The following is an 18,066-nucleotide window of genomic DNA, read 5'->3' as shown; positions in this document are numbered from 1 at the left end:
CCAGCGGCCTTCAGCACCCACACCCTTCACTCCTAGGACAGCCTGGGGATATGGAATCACATCCTGACACCCAGGAGGTTCAGGTTACAGGATGAAGGCAGCCCGACAGCACCAGTGATTAAGGAGGTTGAGGAACCTCCTCTCCACAGGATGGGGAACGAGCCTGATGTGAAGATAGAAAGCGGATGAGCTGACTGCCTTCAGCTCAAGGCCCTGGGTCTGCTCCCTGCCCTCTGACCCCTAGACATACTGCCCACCCCCTCCAAGGACCAAGGGCTTGGGATCTCCTCCCCAACAGCAGGCGAGCTGGTCATGTCTCAGGGTCACTTCAAGAACTCAGGAGGCCAGGCCCCAGGGAGAAGGGATTGGGAGAGAGGGAAAAAGAACATTTCCTTCAGGTATTGACCTGCTCCCAAGGCCCAGGAATTCCCAATGTCAGCCACAGAGATTTCTTCTGAGGAAAAAGGAGGTGGGAATCTCCAGCCCCCAAAGATGATCCCAAGGGGAATGAGACTTGGGCAACCTCAGTGTCACCTAAAATCCTGCCTCTGCCCTATTCCAGGACTGTGTTCTGTCCACTGTCCTCCCTACCAGGTGAGCACAGTGGGCAACAGAGGTTAGAATAGAAAACCTGCTCACCCCTGTCCTGGAGAACTCTCTCCCGGGGTCCCTGCTCCATCCCTCAGCCTCACTTCTTGTCCCTTGCGCTTTCTCCATCTACTCTTCCCATACTCCTTTCCCAAGATCTAGGTGACGCCATTCTACAGGCTGACACCAGAGGGCACAGAGCGCCCACACCTCAAGGCTCCAGGAAAACTCAGCTTTGCTCACACACACCCCAGGCCCAGCCACCACCACCACCCTCCTGCTCCAGACTCCCAGCGGGCCTGACTGGCTGGCAGCAGCTCCAGAGGAGCTGGCCAATTCCCATCACACAGCCTAGGTCACCCCCCACTCCTCTGGAGATAAGGAAGGAGAGGCTGCTGCTTCCAGAGGGATCTCTATACTGAAATTCCTGAAGGTCCTACCTTAAGACACTAAGCCAAACTAAGTATAACACAAGACACACTCCCCAATCTGGCGGCTGTCTGAGACCAGGTTTCCAAGCCCTCCCCCACTCCGTGGAGCCTCCAGCCCCTCAGGAGCAGTCTGAAAATGCCTGGTCTGGACCATCTCATCCCCAGTGCTCACCCGCTCATCCCCTCGTGTGGACTCATTGTCCAGCAGGGGCTCCCCGGGAGCCTGGATTGTCACCGACTTGTCCCCTCGGCTCCCATCTCGACTCTTAGAGCGGTGTCGGTCCCGGCGGTCCCTGCGGCAGGAAGCCAGAAAAGGCACAGAAAGTCCAGCGGTGGACCAGGGTCTTCTCAGCAGCCACTCTGCCCCATCACCCCTGCACGTGCCCACCTCTTAACAGCCCCCAACCCTCCCTCCGCCACGCACGTCACCCTGCATGCCCGCCCACCTGTGCTTGCGGGAGCTGCGGGAGTGGCCCGACTTGTAGGAATAGCCTGAGTACTGGGACTCGGTGTCCATGGCGTCTGAACGCCGCGCCTTGTAGCGCTCCAGGGCCGCAGGCTGGGGCCTCTTGGGGGGCCCCACAGCCACCTCCTTCAGCACCGGCTTCTTTAGGCCAAGAGGCACCTTCAGGAAGTCAACTGTCACCCTGAGGGACTCTATTTTGCTGGACGGGTGGGCTTGTCTCAGAGAAAATCCAGCGACGCTCCTGGTGAGAGGAAGAAGCTGGTTACAGGCGGCTCGAGCTCCCTGTGGGGTCAGGGCAGAGGAAGACCATCCGCACACAACAGCCACAGGAGGCTCAAATGAGCCCAGCCATAGCCTGAGAATATCTCCACCCAGGTTCCTGCTGTCCACTGGGCCCAGTTCCTCCTACCCTACTCTAGAAAGAGCCCTGCCAGGCTGTGCCAAGGACTCAGGCATGGGGGAAGATGGCCAGCAAAGGCTCCCAGGGTAGGAAGGCTCACCCAGAATGACCCAACCCCAAGCCCTCTGGAAGGGAGGAGCAGGGCATTGCTTCTCTATTCTCAGCCAGGAAAACCGAGGCGTGAAGAGGGCAAGTTCTGGCCAGGCCAACAGGCTGAACCAGTGGACACCTCAGAGAGCAGAAAGGAGCGGGCTTCTGTCCAGGGGCTACCCCAGGCCTCTCCTCCCCATGCTACACCTCCTCCCCTCACTCATACTTTCTGAGTGTGCCCACAGCGGGCTGCTTCCCTTGGTACCGTCTCCCCAGCATTTATTTCAAACACACCCAGTGTTACTGGTAAGATCAGGTTGGCAGCTTCCTTGAGGCTGCCACACATATTCACAGCCCCAGGTGAGGGTGAGGGATGGAAACTATGGATAATATGGTGGGGGATGGGAGGAAAAGACAAGTTTCTACTTGCCTAAAATTCTGAAACAGGCAAGGCACAAGTTTATCTGCCTACTTATAGGCTTATCTTTCAACCATACTTCACCTTCTGATTCCGCAGAGGAGAATGACCTCTCCTCTCTCTAACCCCCACCCAAATCCTGCTCATTCTTCAGAGCCCAGCCCAACCCCCTCATAGGAGCCCCCACCTACTCTAGCACCCAATGTTATCTTCCCCGCTGACCCTGACTCCCCTGACAGCCATCACCATCCACTGAGCGCTTACTTCCTATCTTCAGTCATTGGAGCATCAAATCTTGTTTGAGCACCTTCTATGAACCATGTATTCTGCTAGGTGTAAAGTGGTATAACAGACCCTGAGTTTACAGTCTAGAAGGGAAGGAGCACACCAAACAAGTAAGCAGATAAGTATAAACGACCGATTGCAGGCATGATGGAAGGGCGGAACAGCCAACTATGAGAGACACCACATGGAGTAAGGGCTACTTTAAACTTAGCAGTTCTAGAAAGTCTGAGAAAATGACACCTCAGCAGAGGCCTGAAGAAGAAACAGGAATTAACCAAGCAAAGAGTGCAGGAAAATGCCCATGGAGCAGAGGAATCACATGTGTGAAGGCCAAAGGCAGGAAAGAGCTTGTTGTATTTAAAGAACCAACAAAGGCCAGCGGAGCCAGAATTGAGGAAGAGAGTGAGTCGTAGAAGGTGGCACTGCAGAGACAGGCACCAGGTGAAGAGCTTGAGCTTTATTTTATTCCAAGGCCACAGGAAAACTTTGAAGGATTTTAGCTATGCAGATGTGGATTGAAAAGAGGGAAAAATAGAAACAGGGAGATCAGTAAGGAGGCAACTGCAGTAGTACAGGCTTGCTAAGGGTAGAGCCACAGAAGAGTGAGTAACAGTCATGTTTGAGACTTAACGTTGGTGGTCAAATCAACAGGACCTAATGAGCGGGAAGGGAGTGTCAAGAATCCCTGGCCTGAACGAGGGAGCAGATGGTAGCGCCATCAGTAGGGTAGGGAAGACTGGGGAGGAAGCAGCCGTGAGGGAAGAAAATTAGTTCAGCTTCTAGCCTGCTAAGTTAGTAGCCATGAGACAGTAGGCAGCCGGGTGTCATAGGAGCCAGACTTGGAGGAGAGTCTGAGCTGGAGGTACTGAGGTTGTGAAAAGCTATAGGGATAGATGGAACTCAGATGGCTCTGAGTTCAAAACCTAACTCTTCCACGGACATAAAGGACCCCGATATGTACACATGTCCAGAGGAAAAGGAGCAAGCAAAGGGGATGAGAAGGCCAGAGGAGGAGGGGAGCCAGAAGAGTGGGGTTTCAAGGCAGCCAGAAATTTAAAAGTGTTTTGAGGTGGGAATTAAGTCAACCAGGTCAAATGCTGCTGAGAGGCTGATTATGTTAAAAACTAAAATGGGGCTGGGTGCGGTGGCTCACGCCTGCAATCCCAGCACTTTAGGAGGCCGAGGCAGGTGGATCACGAGGTCAGGAGTACAAGACCAGCCTGGCCAAGATGATGAAACCCCATCTCTACTAAAAATATAAAAATTAGCTAGGCGTGGTGGCAGGCATCTGTAATCCCAGCTACTTAGGAGGCTGAGGCAGAGAACTGCTTGAACCTGGGAGGTGGAGGTTGCAGTGTGCCAAGATCACACCACTACACTCCAGCCTGGGCGACAGAACCAGACTCCATCTCAAAAAAAAAAAAAAAAAACCTAAAATGAATTTGCTTTGTATAGTTACCATTACTCCAACTACTCTAAACCATCAGTAATTTGAGAATAAGCAATATGATTGATACATATTTATATCCATCTCCCCTCCCGTGGGCACAGAGCAAGGAACTGATACCAACCTAGTAAATAAACATAGTCACGCCTCGCTTAACCACAGGGATACTTTCTGAGAAATGTGTCATTAGGCAGCTGCATCCTGGGAACATCATAGAATGTACCTACACAAACCTTGACGGTATAGCCTACTACACACATAGGCCTTATGGTATAGCCTATTGCTCCCAGGCTACAAACCTGTACAGCATGTTACTGTACTGAACACTGTAGCCAACTGTAACACAATGGTAAGTACTTGTGTACCTAAACGTAGAAAAAGTATAGTAAAAATACAATAGTACAATTTTATGGGACCACCATCATATACGTGGTCCATCATTGACCAAAACATCCACGACTGTACGCCTCTCTGGCTCTCAGGGAAACTATAATGACTGTAGGGAGATGAAAGCATGTGAAATCTATTCATTCATCCTCTTAACAGAGTTCAATAGAGGCAATCCTCCATAGGATTAGTTATATTTGTCAGTATCCCCATGTCGAAGCACGTGCGTGATAAGGACACACTTAGAGGGCAGGGACATAATACCTTAACCCAACCATAAGCCTTTCCAAAAACCTTTGCAACAAAAACGACCCTTATTTATCTCCCTACCTGAAAAATATATGTTGGGCTCATCTACCCACTCTCCTGAGGACCCATTCTACTGGCCTACTCCTCCTTATAGTTTAGACATCTCACCTGCATTTCTCTTGTGGTTCCAGCCTATTCTTTCTAGTCTTCTTCATAAAAACTGAATTTTGCCAGGAGGCTCAAAGACAACAAGTGGGTCACAGAGTGACATGGGGGTAGAGAAGGGGGTGAAGTAAACAACTGCCATGGACTACAGTCTAGACACACACACTAGATCCCAGGCTGTCCATCTCCTCATCCTCCTGTATACCCACCATCTGCCAAAGCCAACAGCCAGAAGAGCCAGGGATGTGCACTCAAAGATCTGAGTTCAAAACCTAACTCTTCCACTGACTAGCTGTGTGACCATGTGCAAGTTACTTAACACCTCTGTGCTTGTAGCCTGGTAAGCTCATTAGTAAACTAGGGAAGATAATGATGCCTTTTCATGGGGTAGCCGTAAAGATCACGAGGGTGAAAGAAGTGCTTTTATAAATGGTTCAGCTGTAATTAGTTAAGCAATTAACAAGTTTTAGCTCCAGGATCACTCATACTCCAATCCTCAGACACTTCCTCTGAGACTACGGAAAGAGGTGGTATAAATAAACCCTGCTGTTAGTACAACTAAATAAAGAAGTCTCACACACACACACACACACACACACACCAACCAGAACCACCACTTCAAACACACCCAGGAGGTAAACTGATGCCATTGCATTTCCCCTACAGATAAATTTCAAACCAGACAAGGGTGCCAGTCCCGTTTGTTCTGAGCTGCCCAGCCTAGTGCCCCCTATCTTCCTCCCCTGCTACTTACTAAAGACTCAACATGAATCTTGCTCCCCTGGCCTGCCAACGCAAGTCAGAGTGCCCAAAAAGCACCAAAACACGCTTCTCTCCTCCCTACCAAACACAGGCGCCAAAAATGAACCCAACTTCTGAGACCCTTGCCTGCTGTGTCTTCAAGTACTCCAGGGAACTAATCCAAGCACTGCTGCTGGGGGGCATGGGAGGAGCGAGGGGAGGGGAGTAAAGAGAAGGGCAGAAGTTCCCCTTATTTAATCAGTCTCAGGGATCAGGGGTTTGGAGGGTCTCCAGGGTGGGCAGCGTTCCCAGGGAAGAGATGGCGGGGGAGGGGATCACTGGATGAGATCAACAAGTGGAAATGTCAAGAGGGATGACGAGACAGGGAGGGAAGCCCGGACTTGGTGCAGGACAGGGAGCTGCCCTAGTCTGGGGAAGGGGGAGGCTGTAGAAAAGGAATGTGCCCCACTGCCTTTCACCTTGCCCCCCACTTCCCAAGACACAAACGCACACACTCAGTCCCCTGCTCAAACCAACCATGGATTATCTGGGGTTAAAAGGAGGCCAGGGAGGAGAGAGGGAGAGAAGAGAGAGCCTGTTACAAAAAGGAGACCCTTCTCCCCTCCAAAGTCCTTTCGGAAATAAAATTAATGGAATGTGTTTCAGTATCATCCCAAGGGGACTGGGGGGAGCTTGGTGGGGGGAAATGTGGGGGCTTTTGTCCCAGCTGCCCAGCTTCTCCCACATTGATCACCATGGCAACAAAAGCCCCCTGTTGCCTAGGTGATGGCAGGCGGGTCCTGGAACCCATACCCAGCATCCAAAGGGAGGGAGGTTATGGAGGTGGGGGCAGTAGGGACAGAGGAGGAGAGAACGGGGTTTCTCCTCTGGCGGCCCCAGCTTTTGTCCGAGCTCTGGGATCAGGTTTCTTCAGGAAACAATTGGAGGCCTCTGGAAAAAATACACTCAGAACCTGGCAACAGGCAGAGGGAGCAGGGCCCTAGAGTAGTGCGTGTGTGTGTGTGTGTGTGTGTGTGTGTGTGTGTGTGTGTGTGTAAGGGGGGTGGGTGTTGGCCAAAACACAGACCAGGGCGGACCAGTCCTTTCCCATTTCCCACTCAAAGGAGGCTGCTCAAGTGGGCAAAACGCCAGCACTTGAGCACAAACAGCAGTTGAACACAAACGCCAGCACCCCCATGTGTGGCGCGTGCTGGGGACCGATGACCAGACGCAGGCAGCTGCAGATGCCACCTCCTGCCACTGCTCTAGCCCAGGCCCACCCCGCAGCCCAGTCCCAGCTACTTTAGGCCTGGAGTGAGGTAATGAGACAGAGCATAGATGAAGACAGGGCTGGGAGAAAGAGCTGTGGAAACCAGGGTGACTAGGCCATGGAAGAAAAGGGGGGCAGGGACAGAGCACAAACATGCACCTAAAAAGGGCACCTATTGTTCCTCATCTCCACTGAGGACAGGGCTGGAAGCAGCTGCAGAGGGTGCTTGGGTTTGATTTTTAAAAGACTTCCAGCCAGACAGGAAGACGATAGGAAAGAGGACAAGAAGCCTCAAGTTCTCCTCAGACAGGAGCAGAGATCTCTGATAGGACCATTTTCCTCTCCACAGTCAGGGATTAGGGAAGGGTGGTTCTGCCTGAACACAGGGAAATGGGTGTGATTACTGCTTCAGAACCTGCCTGAAGAGTCATCTGTGGGCCCCTGCCCACTAAAAGTCTCCGATTCCTACACAGGAGCCTGGGTCTTCCTGCATATGCCCTGCACCCCTTTCCCACTGCAGCCCGTGGGCAGGGGTATACATGTGGGCACCCCCTAGCTGCCTGGCTCCCTAATCATCACCAACCATAGTGCCAAGGTCCAAGGATATCAATATAAGTTCCACTCAAAGTGCTGGAAGCCCACCTTCAGCCGTGGAGGTGGCAAGAACTAAGCCCAGGGTTCAACCTCCCAGCTCAGGATCCCAGGGGCTAGCTCTCTGTGCAGTCAGAGCACCTCACCAAGGCCTAAGGCCAGTGCAAGGCAGAGCAGAGACTCGAGACACGGCTTTCGCACTTCAGAGCTTTGCTTGGTTTTCCTCGTTGTCACACACCTCCCCTGAGTTTCACAGATGTGCTCAACCCAGGCAGCGCTGTCAGGCCCTGGTGCAGGGCTGAAGTTGATGGGTGTGGGTTGAAAATGCAGACATCCAACATGGCTTCCACAGACAAGAGGAAAGTACCTGAACCTCTGACTATGCCCACATCATTCCCCTGACACCCCTTCCCCTTCCCCTTTCCCTTTCCCTTTCCCCTTCAGGAGGACACAGCTGGCTGAGCCACCCTCTTCTCAGCAGTTTCCAGCACCAAGCTGAAAGGGGCCTTAGAGGGACAACCTCGAATTTTACAAATAAAAAAGTGGGACCCAGAGAGAGAAGGTGACTAGCCCATGGCCACTACTTCTATGGCAGCCCATTTCTGGCCTCCTCTGATTGTTGGAAAATCGTGCTAACACTGACTTTGAGAAATGATCCTCTTGGAGTGAGACCAGGTTTCTCCGTGAGGCTGCTCTGGACGCTGGTTCCTTGAGTAGCCACAACTGCAACAGGGCCACGACAGGAGAGGATTTGCTGACTCCGTCCTGCCCCCTCTTCTCACCAGGGACAAAGAGACAGAGACTAGACAGGCCTCAGCTAAGACAGCCTGAACCGAAGAGCCTCTATCCCCAAAAGGGGTGGTTCCTGCACCCATCCATCTACCACGATTAAGAACCTTGATGTTCCTTCATCCCCATCCAGCCTTGGGCTGTGGGCAAGCCACCCATCCAGAGAGGCTGGGCTTTTGCTATCACCAAAAAGACTAAGGTACAGAGTGGGCAAGGACCAGCTCCGGCCCTGGACCAAAAATGGGATGGAGATTTTGCCCCGACCCTCAATCCTAAACCCTGAAAAGGGCTATCCTTGGGTGACAGTGCTGCCCAGGAGGCCAGAGAGAACAGCTGGATCTTGGTGGGCTGAGGGGTGGGAAGGGCAGAGCAGAGAGCCCAGGAGCTGGCACCAGGTGCTCCACCCCCACCCTGTTAACCAGGCATTCTCCCAGGACAGCCCCAGACATGAGCTCACCATCCTCATAGCCCCAGGGTGGGGGCAGGATCCTTCTCCTCACTGGGCTGAGTGGCAGAGGAGGGGTGGGATCCTGGCCGTGCTTGGGTCATCCAGGCATCTAGGCTTCCAGAGCAGCTTCTCACCAAGCAGACCCCAGTGCAGGGTGCACCGCAGGGGAAGGGCCCACAGACTGGGCTCCTGGCCAGGATACCTGAGCTTGCATTCTAATTCAAAAACAGTTGGGGAAGCCAGAGCCAAGCCCCTCTCCATCTACTTCCTTAATTTCCCTCAGTCTAAGGCCGGGGGTGAGGCTGGGGACCTCTAAATCCACATACACACCAAAACACCCACCCACGCACACATACACCCACACTCTGTTCCCCCTCTGAAACCTGGAATCACTCCTGCCTGCCCCACCCAGCTCCACCCACCCTGGCTAGGCAGGTTCTGTAGAGACCTGCTCTGCTGTCTCTCTGGCACCCCCACCCCCATCCCAGCTCCCAGAAGGTACCCGCCCCCCAACACAGCACATAAAAGTACACACGTGTGCACATTCATGTCCCATAGCACCCCATTCCCTAGCCTTCCCCAGACCCATTCCTAGTCCATCTTGAAGAGAACACTGGGGGTGGAAAGGCTGCAGGAGAAAAGGTGAGTAATCCCCCTGGCATCTGTCCCAGGTGGGGGCCGGTGGGAAGACAGGACACTAAGCTGGTGGGAAGGTAACCAGGGCTTCTGGATTCTCCATTTAATTTTTATCAACGGGCAGGCCCCACAATTTCCACCACTGGGCTTTGAGCTGCTTCCTCCTTTGGCTTAGGCAGAGAACTGGCCCCTACCTGCCCACCAGGTGAGCTGTGGAAGAACCAAGAAGGAAAGCAGGCAGCTTGAGGTGTCTTCAGGGAGAGGGTGGACAATGGGAGGTGGGTGAGCTGTGCTGACCCATAAGCCAGCTTCCTGTGCACTCCAAAAACAAATGCCTCCCTCTTCGTAGCCTGCTGCTCGAGATAGGCCCCAACTGTCCCTGGCCCCAAAAGACCTTCAAAGCCTGCTCACCCAGCCCCTGCCCTGGGGTGCAAAGATGTGAAAAGCAGCTAGTTGGGAAGGGGAAGTTAGCCAACCTCGGGCTTGCTGTGGATGGGGAGACTTGAGCTGTGAGGATGGAGTGTGGGGGAAGAACATATGGGGGCACTGTCAGCAAAGGCTGGATTGTAGGAAAGCAGTAGAGTGGGCCTCAGGGTGTGAGATGCAGTGTGACTGGGGATGAGGGTGGCAGGGCTGGGTATCCCCATCCTGAGAACCTCCTGTTGCCTCAGCCCAAGGCCTTGGATCTGGCAACTTGGCCAGTTCTTATCTAGAAAACCAGAGCCGGCGGCCGGGCGTGGTGGCTCACACTTGTAATCCCAGCACTTTGGGAGGCCGAGGCGGGCGGATCACGAGGTCAGGAGATCGAGACCACGGTGAAACCCCGTCTCTACTAAAAATACAAAAAAATTAGCCGGGCGTGGTGGGCGCCTGTAGTCCCAGCTACTCGGAAAGGCTAAGGCAGAATGGCGTGAACCCGGGAGGCGGAGCTTGCAGTGAGCCGAGATTGCACCACTGCACTCCAGCCTGGGCGACAGAGCGAGACTCTGTCTCAAAAAAAGAAAGAAAACCAGAGCCAGCTGAAAGGCCCAAGTACCAGCCGGCCTCCACCATCGTGACCACCCCCCTACCTGAGATTCTCACTCTTTGCTGAAAATTCTCAACTCCCCCATCCCTTATATCTGCCACCTCCATTCCTGAAGTAAAGCAGGTAACAAAATGCGTGTTTTTGTTCACAGTCTGTTGTTTTTTAAGTGACTGCATTCACACCTCGGGCTCAGCACCTGTTCCTATCTAAACCCTACTTACCCTAGAAAACCAGACCCCCTGGGCCAGGCGTGGTGGCTCATGCCTATAATCCCAGCACTTAGGGAGGCCGAGGCAGGTAGATCACCTGAGGTCAGGAGTTCCAGACCAGCCTGACCAACATGGTGAAACCCTGCCTCTCCAAAAAATGCAAAATTAGCCGGGCATGGTGGTGCATGCCTGTAATCCCAGCTACTCAGGAGGCTGAGGCAGGAGAATCACTCGAACCAGGGAGGCGGAGGTTGTAGTGAGCCAAGATCGAGCCATTGAACTCCAGCCTGGGCAACGAGCGACACTCTGTCTCAAAGAAAAAAAAAACAGAACCCCATCCCTAGACCCACAAACAAACATACCCTCTCTCTCTGACCAGGCTGAGGGAGCCAAGAACACTCTGGTGAAAACAGGAGTCTGAAGGACATTGTTAGGGGCTGTGAGAAAACCCTATAGACAATAAGGACCAGGCTCCTCCCAGTCACAAACAAGACCCCACAGGCCATGGTGGCCAGAGCCTACAGTCACTCCCTTCCCCCAACCCCCATCCAAAATCATGGCCCAGCGAGGAGAAAGAGACCCACCCCAGGAGAGGTTTCTGCCCAGATGCTGGCCCCACCCCAGGCTTATGACACCAAGGTGCTCCTCCTGGAGATGAGATCGTTCTCTGACTCCCACCCTCAAGGGTAGGCTTCTCTACTCCTCTGGCTGTCACTAGACTCGTGTTTGGTTTTCAGAAAACGGGGGAATTACTCAAGTGCAAGATTAAAGGCAATAATGAGCAATCAGACCGAACTGGAATGACAGTAGGGGAAGGTGAAGAGACTTTGGGAAAAGGAAGAGCACTGAAGTCAGACCTGGCACAGCCTTTTACAAGCTATGTAATCTCAGGTGAGTCGCTCCCCTTTTCCAAACCTCAGTTTCCTTATCTATAAAATGGGAATAATAGTGCCTACTTCAGAAAGTTAAGAGTTTTCAGCAAAATAATGTATGCAGAATATTACAGATTCTGGAACACAATAGATGCTTAAAAAAAGTTAGTTCCCACCTTTTCTCCTTTAGTGGGTCCACAGCCAATCCCCCCCACTTCCTGCTCCCATAACCTCACTGTAAGGAGAAACACCCCAAAATAAGATGGAACCACCTCTAGGTGCAGGGTTGGCCCTGTTCTAAATTAGACCACATCCAGGTACTGCCTGAGAGAGCAACCAAAATGCCTCTTCCTCTTCTCTGCTTCTTTCTTCAGAGGCCCTTGGATCCCCCACCTTTCCTCCTCTCCTTCCTCCTTCCTCACAGTAAAGCAGACCTGGGTTCCAATCACCTCCCACTCTCCTCTAGGCTCTAAGCCCAGCTGTGTGTGGAGTGGCAGGGGAAGGAGGCCCCAAGCCTCCCACCCTATCCAGCCCCAGCTTCGTCCCACTCTCCCCTCTCCCTGCCCCACCCTGATTACCAGGATATCCTCAGGTCTGCTGATTCGAAGCCTGCTTCTCTCAAACCAGTTCCCGGCTGTTATGTCTGTAATTACCAATCTTGCCAGGGGCATCCGACAAAGCACAGCAAAACCTCATTTCCAAAGGGCCCCACCATAAAGGGCCTCTGCCTCCGACTCTGTACCAAGCAGGGTAGAGACAAGGAATGCAAAAATTCTCCCTGGCCCACCACAGTTCTATCCAGACCACAACAGAGAAGGTGAGAGAGGGCTGCCCAAGCCACATCACCAAGAGACAGGATAAAGAAGGGGAGGGCCGCCGTAGGGTAGAATGCGAGTAGGACTTACTCCCAGGCCTTTCCTTCACCTCTGCTGCCAAAATCTCATCATGCACAGGGTTACCCACCAGTGGAAGGTAAAAGGGAAAATTTCAGGTCAATTCAGAGAGAGGGGAAGCTGATGCCAAGTGAACAGGGAGATGGCTCCCCACAAGGATGAGGGTTGATGCATACAGGAGTGAGCTGCCCAGGAAAGAGGAGGAAAGAGCAAGTTTTAAAAGTCCCATCCCCAGCCCAGACCCTGAGAAGAGGCAATAATACCCTAGCCTCTCTTCTCTCCTAATACCTCCAACTCCACCAACCCCAAAGGACAAGCAGGAAAGGGATGATTAATTTTGTTTTATAGACAGAGAAACTGAGGCCAAATCCCCACTTCATACTTCAAGGTACAGGACTACCAAACCCCTGTGTGCCTTCTTGCTCATGCTCAGCCTCCACCAGCAGTGCCCTCCTAAGACCCTTCCTGTTGGCCTAACTCATCCTTTAACCAGGTAAAGTCTATCCACACAAGGGAATAATATTCAGCTATAAAAGGGAATGAAGCACTAATACATGCTACATGCTACCATGTGGATTAACCTGGAAAACATTATGCTAAGTGAAGGAAGCCAGATTCAAAAGGTCACGCATTCTATCATTCCATTTGTATGAAATATCCAGAATAGGTACATCCATAGAGACAGGATGCAAATTGGTGGTTGCCAGGGGCTGGGGTAAGGGGAAATGGGGACAACTGCGTAATGGGTATGGGTTTTGTTTCAGGATGGTGCAAATGTTTGGGGACTAGACAGAGGTGGTTGTTGCACAGCACTGTGAATGTACTAAATGCCACTGTTCACTTTAAAATGGCTTATTTCCTATTATGTGAATTTCACCTTAAATTTTTTGAAATCCAGCTAATGGGGCATCTCCTCCAGGAACCTTCCCTGGCACCTCACCCCAGGGCCAAGCACTCTTCCTCTATGCTCCAGTGGCCTCCTGAACACACCTCCACACAGCACTCACTGGGCTGCAGTGAGTCAACATGTTTTTGCATGTCTCCCCTGGGAAAATGTCTTATTTGCCCCTCCATCCCCTGTGCTTCACACAGCACCTGGCAGATAGGAGAGAGTGCCTGGTGTGGTCGGCCAGAGGAAGATCAGAACCAAAGCCTAGTTCTCCTGTCCCGACTCCGACCTGTCTCCCTTAACAATGATTGTCCCTCAGAATCCGAACCATCAAACTAACATTTACTATGTGCCAGGAACTGTGCAATGTGCTTTCTCTATTATTTCTTTTAATCCTCATAACCCCAAGAAGTAGGGCATATTATTAATTCCATTTTATAGGTGAGGCTTCAAAAAGTTACCAGTTTTGTCTGATGTCACAGAATTTGAAAGTGGCAAAGCCAGAATTTAAAAGCAAACCAGGGAAGAAAGCCACTTGGTGGGGGACCAGGGATTCCTTGTGGAAGGGCTCAGTCTAGGCTTGGAGGATGTGCCTTAAGACACCTAAGAGGCTGGGGAATGGGGTTTTTTACTTGCCCAGATCACACCACTGTTACGTACTAATTCCAACCAACTCTGCCTCCTTTCTCTGGCCTCACAATGTGACGAACACTCCAGGGAAGAAGACTGGAGTCCCTAAAACTCAGAGGGGATCAGACCTCTTCCTTTTCCCTGCCAAAGCTTCTGTTAGCCAAGTTCCCTCCCCATTAACTGGAAGGACCTGGAAACCAGATGAGCAGATAAAAAACTGTCCTGCTCTAAGGCCAGGGAAGGGGGGATATTTCCTCAGATCTAAAAGGATCAGGAGGAGAGGCAAACGCACCAGAGAGGCCTGCCCCGGAAGAATTAGAGGAAATAGAAGTCAGGAGCAAGACAATGGGTGAGGAGGGGCCAACGTGGCTACTGACTCCCAATCTGGAAGTACTTTCAGAAATGGCATTTCCTATTATCTGATCACAATTCCTCCTCTTTGGAAAAGAGCCCCCACTAGTATAATATATCATGCATGTGATCAGTGTATACAGAGCATACAAGGTACCCCAGAGGGCCAGGACACACCATCTTAGATGCAAGTGCCTTACTAGCCCTGGGAGCCCTAACTATCCGACAGGTGTTGGGTTTGGGGGAATGATCCATGAAAAAAAAAAAAAGGTCTTTTCCTACTCTGCCCCGTTCCTCTCCTCATTCAAACATTTTCTAACCCCTACTACTCTTATCTCCAGGCCTTAGGGAGGGTAGGGAGCCCTGAGGACTAAAGAGGGAACATTCCAATTGCACATGCCCATTAGAGACTCTAACATTCCAATTGCAATTGCCCAGAGACCCTAATGGGCATGTGCAATCTCACCTCAGCTCTTAAAACTGGGTGCCTCAACCCAGCCACTGGCAGCAAAAAGAAAACTGCAAGAGTGTGCAATGGGGCAAGGCTAGTATCCTAAAGAAGGAGGTGAGCAACCCCTTCCCTACACCCCAAAAGAGAAAGGATGAGAGAGGACAGGGAGAGAAAGGAGCTGTGGCTTCTTGGTGGAAAGAGACATTCACTTCCTGGATAGTCACTGACTTCCCATCACACTATCATGATGATGAGTATAGCACTATAGCCTGAAATGGGTACCTGGCCCTTTCCCGACACACAGACACTCAGCCCTGGCCCCACACCCACAGCTCCATCTCAATCATGCTTCATACCAGGGAAAAGGGAAATTATGTGATAAACCACACAGACTCACTTGCAAAAGCTCCTGAAGAAACACCCTATGCCACCTTCTCAACCCCATGGGCAGGGAACCCAAGCTGTTCTCCACCAGGTCTCATCCCTCCAGACATGCTTCCTCCTCTTGTTTCCATCCCACACCAAAATCTCAAGACTCCTCAGGAACTTTAGGATCTTAGAGTCAGGGCAGAGTTAGAAGGCTCTGAAGCAGCAAACTCTGAGATGGCTTTCCAAGAGAACTGTGGCCTGAAGCTTTTAACTAAGGCTGGGAATCCAAGAATGTAGCCTCTCCAAGCGCTGGAACCCAGCCTATGTTGATGGGGGAGGAAGTTCCTCTTATTCTTCTCCCTGACCCCGCCAATCTTCCAAATTCCTCTAGGACTACAACCAGACCCCTTGTTCCCTATTCCCCACAACACACGCCCTCTTCCAGAAAAACCCATCCCCCAAAAACAGGCACTTCATAAGACAACTCATTCCCTCCCACCCATAGGTCTCAGATACTTAAGGCACTACTCCTAAACCCAGGCGAGGCCATCCACGAAGTCTCAAAATCCTGCAGACAGCCTTCCTTTCAGGATTTTTGCCAAGAAAATCTGCCTGCAGAGACAAGAGGTACCCCCGACACACACTCAGAAACATACATACCAGCTAAGGCAGGCACACACACTGATCTGATACCCATCAACACAGGTTACACACAAGAGAACACAGATTCACACCCCTTCCCAGTACACAGGTGCACACACACCTATCCACATACACTCCATTCTGCTCTTACACACCCACCTTCCTCGGTACCTACACACCTCTTTCCCGTGAACCCCTCTCCCAGTACACACACATAGACATACATGCCTTCCTCTAAGTATACATATAAACACATATCCAGACACACAGCAGATGCATGGTCAGCCGCTCCCTGGGTGCACACACACTCAAGCACAGAAAAACACCTACACATCCAAACCAGGGGCCCACCTGCAGGAACATGCAGCACGTCAAGGCGTGCACACACACCAAAACAAAGAATCATGCACACGGATCCTCCACCAACCCTTCAAAACTCACTAACGCAGAGCCCACAGTCCCCTAAATGGGTAAACATGAGTGGGGAGAGGGACGCCAGCGCCTGTCCCCTCGGCTCCTATACAGTCTACCGCCTCCAGCCCCATCCTCGGTCTGTACATACACCCTATCTACTCTGCCCAGCCCGCCCCCGACTCCACTCTACGCCCTTAACGCATACCTGCCTCCGTCCCTCCCCACGCTCCTGAGGGGTGTATGCACCCCAAAACACCCTTGGCTTCCAATACCTCCAGACTCCGATCCTTCCACGCCTCTCCCCCCACCTCCAACACAAGCACCCAGTCTCCGGCTTCAACCGGCTCCCCTGGGATCATTAAGGCCCCCGCCCGGGCCCAGGAAAGTCCCCGGCTCTTCAGGCCTGGGCTCCGCCCCCTCCCCACGAGCCCCTTCCCCTCCCCAAAGTTGGGGGGGTACTCCGCTGTGCAGTGGGGAAGTGGACCGGAAGGGGGTTGCCCGGAGTCCAGCCCCCCCTTCCCCCATAAGCCACCCCGCTCGCTCTGGGGTCGGGCACCCCCTGGCCCCTTGCATGATTTTCCTCCTTTTCCATTTCTTTTTTTCTCTCTCTTTCTTTCTTTTTTTTTTTTTTTTTCAAACTTTGCCCGCGCCCCCGCGGCCCGGCACTCACCCGCCGCTGCGAACTGCCGGGTGGGCTCCGCGGGCGCCCCGCTCGGCCGGTCGCCTTTGTATCCGCAGCGCTCCGGGTCTTTCCGAACTCGGCGCTCCCGGACAGGCAGCGCGCGCGATGGGGGATGTTGAGGGGGGGTTCTTGAGTCTGGTCACCCCCTGCTCCGTCCCAGACCGCTGCCTCTTCCCCCTCAAGGCCCCGGGGGCTGGGGGCCAGGGGGGAATGGGGGCGCTCAGGCTCCCATGGCAGGACCAAGGATCAAGGAATCAAGGATCAGGAATCAGATCGGGAGCCGGCGGCGGAGGGGGGAGGGGGCGGAGGGGGAGGGGTTGAGGGTGGGGGGTGCAGGAGGCGGGGGAGCGCGAGCTCCCGGGTGCCGCCTCCCGGCTGTTCCCACAGTCGCCGCCCCTCCTACCGCCGCGTCCATTGTCTGCGGCCCCGCTCTTCCCGGAGTCGCCGCTCCCCCAGCCCTACGCCTTCAGATGCCCCGCGGCCCTCCCCGATCCTGGGAATCCGCGGTGGGGCTGACACTGGGGTCCCGAACGGTGGGCAGGGGAATGCCTCGATTCTTGGCCTTGGCCCAGCCCGCAGTCCCTCCTGGGGCTGTCTTCCTCGACCCCTCCTGTCGGAGAAGGAGTCCCCAGATCCCCGGGGCTGGCCATGTTCTCTTTAGGGCCACGGACCCGGCTACACAAAATCCAATGGAATCTGGGACGTGGGAAGATTGATTCTTTTTTCCCCCTAGGGGTCCGAGAAGGGAGGGTCATCCCTGATTTTAATTAGTGGCGAGAGACGCACGCCTCTTCCCATGCATACGGGGATTTCCCTGACACCATCACCACCATGTCCCCTCCTTCCAAAAATAATTTAATTACTTGGAGTTCTAGCTGCGAGCAGCGACCGCCCCAGTCAGTCTGGGACGCTCCCTCATTAACACGTTTTTCCTCCCCTCTGGTTTGAGTGTTGGGATTAATTACAAAGGGAACCCTGCCCTGGGGAAGAAGGGGAGGAGGAGAAGACGCGGGCGCCTGGGAGTTTGAATGGCAGAGGAGAGGGGGCCTTCTCCCAGGAAACCTCCAAGAGGAAAAATGCCTTGGCCAGTTGGGTCCCCAACCCCAAGCAGGCAGACTGTCCATCCCAGGAGTTTCAGATACTTTAGAGTTGAAGGTGCCACACAGGGATTGTAGGGTCTCACAAAATATCCTACACGTTTGGGGCATTTGTGCCTCCCAGTATGCCAAGAAACCA

General features: G+C 53.0%; 1 protein-coding gene across 4 annotated transcripts in view; it reads right to left on the bottom strand.

The window, feature by feature from the left end:
- Positions 1 to 17,196, bottom strand: part of VANGL2 (VANGL planar cell polarity protein 2) — a 28,831-nt gene extending 11,635 nt beyond the window's left edge. Inside the window, exons 1-3 of one of the 4 annotated variants that reach the window (XM_063624999.1) lie at positions 16,819 to 17,196; positions 1,466 to 1,726; positions 1,192 to 1,312 (exon numbers count right to left, since the gene is read on the bottom strand). In XM_063624999.1, the coding sequence (XP_063481069.1) occupies positions 1,192 to 1,312; positions 1,466 to 1,536 (192 nt within the window). In that variant the 5' untranslated portion in view covers positions 1,537 to 1,726; positions 16,819 to 17,196. Of the gene's footprint in view, positions 1 to 1,191; positions 1,313 to 1,465; positions 1,727 to 8,774; positions 9,188 to 12,087; positions 12,608 to 16,353; positions 16,373 to 16,818 lie in introns of those variants that run through there. The other 3 variants (XM_063625002.1, XM_063625000.1, XM_063625001.1) reach the window with 3 other exon arrangements.
- Between the last annotated feature and the right edge of the window lie 870 nt (positions 17,197 to 18,066).

Source organism: Symphalangus syndactylus, chromosome 12 (assembly GCF_028878055.3).
Source record: "Symphalangus syndactylus isolate Jambi chromosome 12, NHGRI_mSymSyn1-v2.1_pri, whole genome shotgun sequence".
Classification (NCBI taxonomy): Eukaryota; Metazoa; Chordata; class Mammalia; order Primates; family Hylobatidae; genus Symphalangus; species Symphalangus syndactylus.
Note: the sequence above shows the minus strand (reverse complement) of the source record. Positions and strands in the feature narration are given on the sequence as shown.